The sequence below is a fragment of the Octodon degus genome, unplaced genomic scaffold (genome assembly GCF_000260255.1).
Source record: "Octodon degus isolate 3935 unplaced genomic scaffold, OctDeg1.0 scaffold00240, whole genome shotgun sequence".
Classification (NCBI taxonomy): Eukaryota; Metazoa; Chordata; class Mammalia; order Rodentia; family Octodontidae; genus Octodon; species Octodon degus.
In genome coordinates this window covers 1706596-1710718 of record NW_004524816.1, presented here as the reverse complement: position 1 = coordinate 1710718, position 4123 = coordinate 1706596, and the positions used below count along the sequence as shown (strand labels likewise).

The window sequence follows — 4123 nt, the reverse complement described above, 5'->3', positions numbered from 1 at the left end:
TGATGGAGTCCCTTGGACCTCCCTGCCCCAGGCCATGCGAAGGTTAGGCAGGACTGATGGCCAGTCCAGGCAGGCCTTGAACGGTTCTGCTCTGAAGCTTGGAGCGTATCTCTGATAAACAATGATGTTGTGTGTAGTGATTGTCTCGAAGCCTTCTAACTAGCAGTTGATGGATCTGGGATTTTAACCCAAACATTTGTCTCAAGATCTGCAATGGATGTCATTTTTCTGCTTTTTTGAGAGAGACAGAAATATAGTTACAGGTGTCATTTCTGTTTGCCCATGTCCCTGAGGTTACAGGAACTACTTTATTGGAATGGCTAGTCATTTGCACTGCTGTTTTACCAGCTAACTTTCTTCATCTCTCTTTCGCATACATACCCTCGCTTGATTTACTGTTTTGATCTCCAGTGAAGTTCCATGAGGGCAGAATTTCAGACGAGATTGAGCACGTTCAGGATGGTGTGGCCGTAGACAGAGGGCAGAATTTCAGATTCCCCTAGCTAGGTCACTGCAACATCCCTGTTATCCAGCGTCTGGCGTTATTCACAGTATCCAGTTGCATATTGCTTGATGTTGAGTGACTAAATGATTTTACCTCTTTTTTTTTTTTTTTTTTTGGCAGAACCAGGAATTGAACTCAGGCCCTTGTGCTTGCCAGAGAAGCGCTTATTCCACTGAACCATCTCCCTGGCCCCTTTGAGTGACTAAATGAATTTGCCTCCTGTTTGCTTTCTTGTGTGGAATCTTGGTAGAACTAGTAAGCGGACCTTCCCCAAGCCCTAAGGAAGGTCTTCATGTGCCTTGATAAAAGCTGAAAGGAGGACTGGGAGTCATACAGCAGGTTCCAGTGAAGCATTAATGGTACAGATGAGCCAGTTGTGGTTTTCTTGAGTAAGCCTTAGGAGCTAGGTGCCCTGGATGTCTCGGTGTCAGAAGGTGGGTTGTGTCTTTGCGGTTTCCTCCAAGTAAGGGGATCCTGATCCCAGGTGTTCATTCCAGAACTCTTTAAGTGGCAAAATTTTAGTTGCCCACAATTCTCAGTAAAACTGTTTTCTTTCCTTTAGTTGAGACGGGAGAAGATTGACCTTGAAAACACATTGGAACAAGAACAAGAAGCTCTAGTTAATCGCCTCTGGAAAAGGATGGATAAACTTGAAGCTGAAAAGCGGTGCGTTGGGCCTTGGTCTCCATGTGGGCGGTGTGTGTCTCTCGGCAGACCACTGTGGGTGTGGCTGAGGGACAGCAAGGAGGTATTTTAATTTCTCCGGGAACATATATCCTTTTACTTTGCCAAAGGAAAAACAAGTTGACCTTCTGAATTCTTCCATGTTGGTCACTTTGTTATATTTTGTCACCTCCTTCTTTGGCATCGTGGGCAGTGACACAGTCCTGATGCTCTTGCTCTCGAGAGAACCTGCCGCTCCAGCATCTCCCCTTTTCTGCCTGCTTTCCTCAGCCAGTTTCTGAAGTGCTCAGTGTGTGGTCTGTGCTATTCTTCTTCTTTTTTATTTTTTTAAAGAATAAAACTGTAAAAATAGAAATGGTACAGAATGTCACTAAACAAAATTATAAGAATTCAACAGTAGTTGTCATTTTGCATATTGTTGTCTTAAAATCGGTTGCTCAGATTACCAGATATGAGCATGAAAAATTGGCCAAAAAATTATTAAAAATTTAGAAGGAGAGAGAAAAAGAAGCATTAACTGCTCCTCTCAGTAGACAGCAGAACTTGGCAGTACAGCTGTCCGCGCTGTCCTGTGTGTGTACATACGCATTGTCTGTGTTATTCTTACATATCTCTAAACTTTGCTTGGGATGGCTGAGATTTTAGTAGAAAATTTGCTGTTTTAAAATACACTATGGGAAAAATAAAAATAAAATATACTATGGAATAAGGGAACATCTGTATATACTTAAGGTGAAAATGTTTTTGTAAATATACAGACATGTAAAATGTTACTTAGTGCCACTCATTTCTGCAAGAAACTGTTAGGTCCTTGTATGTATGTATGTATGTATGTATGTATGTATGTATGTATGGACTTATTATTTTGGCCTGCTCTGCCCACCCCGAGGGCAGGGCTGGTGCGGCATGTGGTGCTGGGGATCTAACCACGGTCCCTGTGCTTGCCTAAGCAGGCACTTTAGACCGCTGAGCTGTCTTGCCAGCCTTAAACTCTTGATTTTAATCATGTTGTACTTCAGGGGTAGTGAGAAAGGACATGTAAGAATGGTGGGCAGGTCCTGTGTATCCACCATGCAAGTGGACGTAAATGAGGTTGTTTGGAAAACATTTAATAGTTTGCTTCCCCAAAATCTTTCCTTTGCTGCGCAGAGTCTTTCTGCCACAAATAGTTGGCTTGAATATGCATTTATAAATTTTTTTAAAATCATCTCTGAATTTGCAAAATACATGACACAGCTTTAAGAAAAGTAAAAGCTCACTATAAGAAACATTCAAGATTTGCATGAAACAGCTATATTTTGCATCTTGTGGCAGTACTAAATTATAGTAATAAACTATGGAGAGTCACTGTATACAACAGAGTAGGGACCCTTCTGGTATTAACTAGTACTACCATGCTCTCAATAAGGGTAGGCCTGGGGGTAATTTACAGTGTGTACTTGCACAAAAACAAAGGTTAGAAAGCTAAAAATAAGCCCCTGAAATGCCAGCAGTGTATAGCAGGGAATTAAAGGTCGGTTGCAGGCCACTCTTCCTTTATAGGGCACGGTTGGAGGCCTTATGCATATTCATACCAAGTTGTTGAGTGGAGTAATTGGAGATAATTGTTTTATAGATCAAAAGCTATTGAACTTTATACACTTCCACCTAAGGATAATTTCTGGATATGGTGGTATCACCGATTATCAAACAGATAATGCTGGTTTGATTCTGAATCTTTTAGCTTTGCCAGCAGCCAGGGCCCGCTGTGCAGTTTGCCAGGTCCTAGGCATTGGTCCTGACCTTACGATGTTGAATTTCTTCACATGACTTCTCCCTCTAAAGCAGGTCGAAGTAGTGCATAGGCATTCACAAGGTCGCTTACCTCCTGTCCCTGTTCTTACATCAGCCGCTGTGACCAAAGCATTGAGTGGAATTCCCATACCATCCCTGACATGTTAAAAATATAGTCAATGACTACTTCTGCGTGCCTCTGTGTTCCAGGCATAGTAGTTAGAACCAAGTAGCAGAGGCTTCTCAGTAATGCTAAATACCAGTCATCATGAGAAAGACACACATGAGGTCCTTCAGCTGTGCCCTCTGCCCTGGGGTGCCGAGCAAGGGTGCCCAGAAGTGCGAGTGAGCGTGGGTGGAGGAGCTGAGCTGCCTGAGCGCGCTGGCCATGCTGGAGCTGGCTTCCTGGCAGGCAGCATTTTGTTTTGTCTTCCTGAAGGCAAACTGTGTTTCACTTTTGGAAATTTTCTTTGCATTGAAGAATCTTGCAGGAGAAATTAGACCAGCCTGTGTCTGCTCCACCATCGCCCAGAGACATCTCCATGGAGATTGATTCTCCAGAAAACATGATGCGCCACATCAGGTTTCTGAAGAATGAAGTGGAGCGCCTCAAGAAGCAGCTGAGGGCCGCCCAGCTACAGCGTATGTAGCCTTCTGCTTCATGCTGTATTTTATTCCTGGTCAAGCTTTGCATAAACTTACTGTCATCCTAGAAGAGATTTTTAAAATAGTGCAGTGGGAGACACCACTATAGGTGCTTCAGAGGGTAATTCAGGGGGGGACCAGAATCACAGGCAGTGTCTTTACTCTTTGCCCATGTTCAGTCTAGGATTGTGCTAACCGAACAGTGTGGGACACTTGAGTGTATTTTGGGACTATTAAGGTAGGAAGTAGAGTGTTCACCATTCACACTGGTGCAGCACTGGGGCCTTTGTGCTGGGGTACAACGAGTTGTCGGGGTTGGGCTCGAGCTTGAGATGCTCCTGCCTCAGCCTCCCACCTCAGCCTCCCAGAGTGCTTCTATTACGTGCGTGTGTCACCATGCCCAACTCTAAATTTAGTCTTTTCTTTTTTTTTTTTTTTGCCAATTTAAATATTTATTGAAGACATTGCATTTTCACTTACAGTACAGTGCTTAAAGTGCAATGCTATGTTTCCCTG

At 43.5% G+C, this 4123-nt stretch overlaps 1 protein-coding gene across 1 annotated transcript in view; it reads left to right on the top strand.

Annotated features, from left to right (window-relative positions):
* Nucleotides 1-4123, top strand: part of Ccdc6 (coiled-coil domain containing 6) — a 112406-nt gene that overhangs the window by 90009 nt on the left and 18274 nt on the right. The window contains exons 4-5 of the mRNA XM_004645879.2: nucleotides 1068-1171; nucleotides 3444-3604. Coding sequence (XP_004645936.1) covers nucleotides 1068-1171; nucleotides 3444-3604 — 265 coding nt within the window. The remainder of the gene's footprint in view (nucleotides 1-1067; nucleotides 1172-3443; nucleotides 3605-4123) is intronic.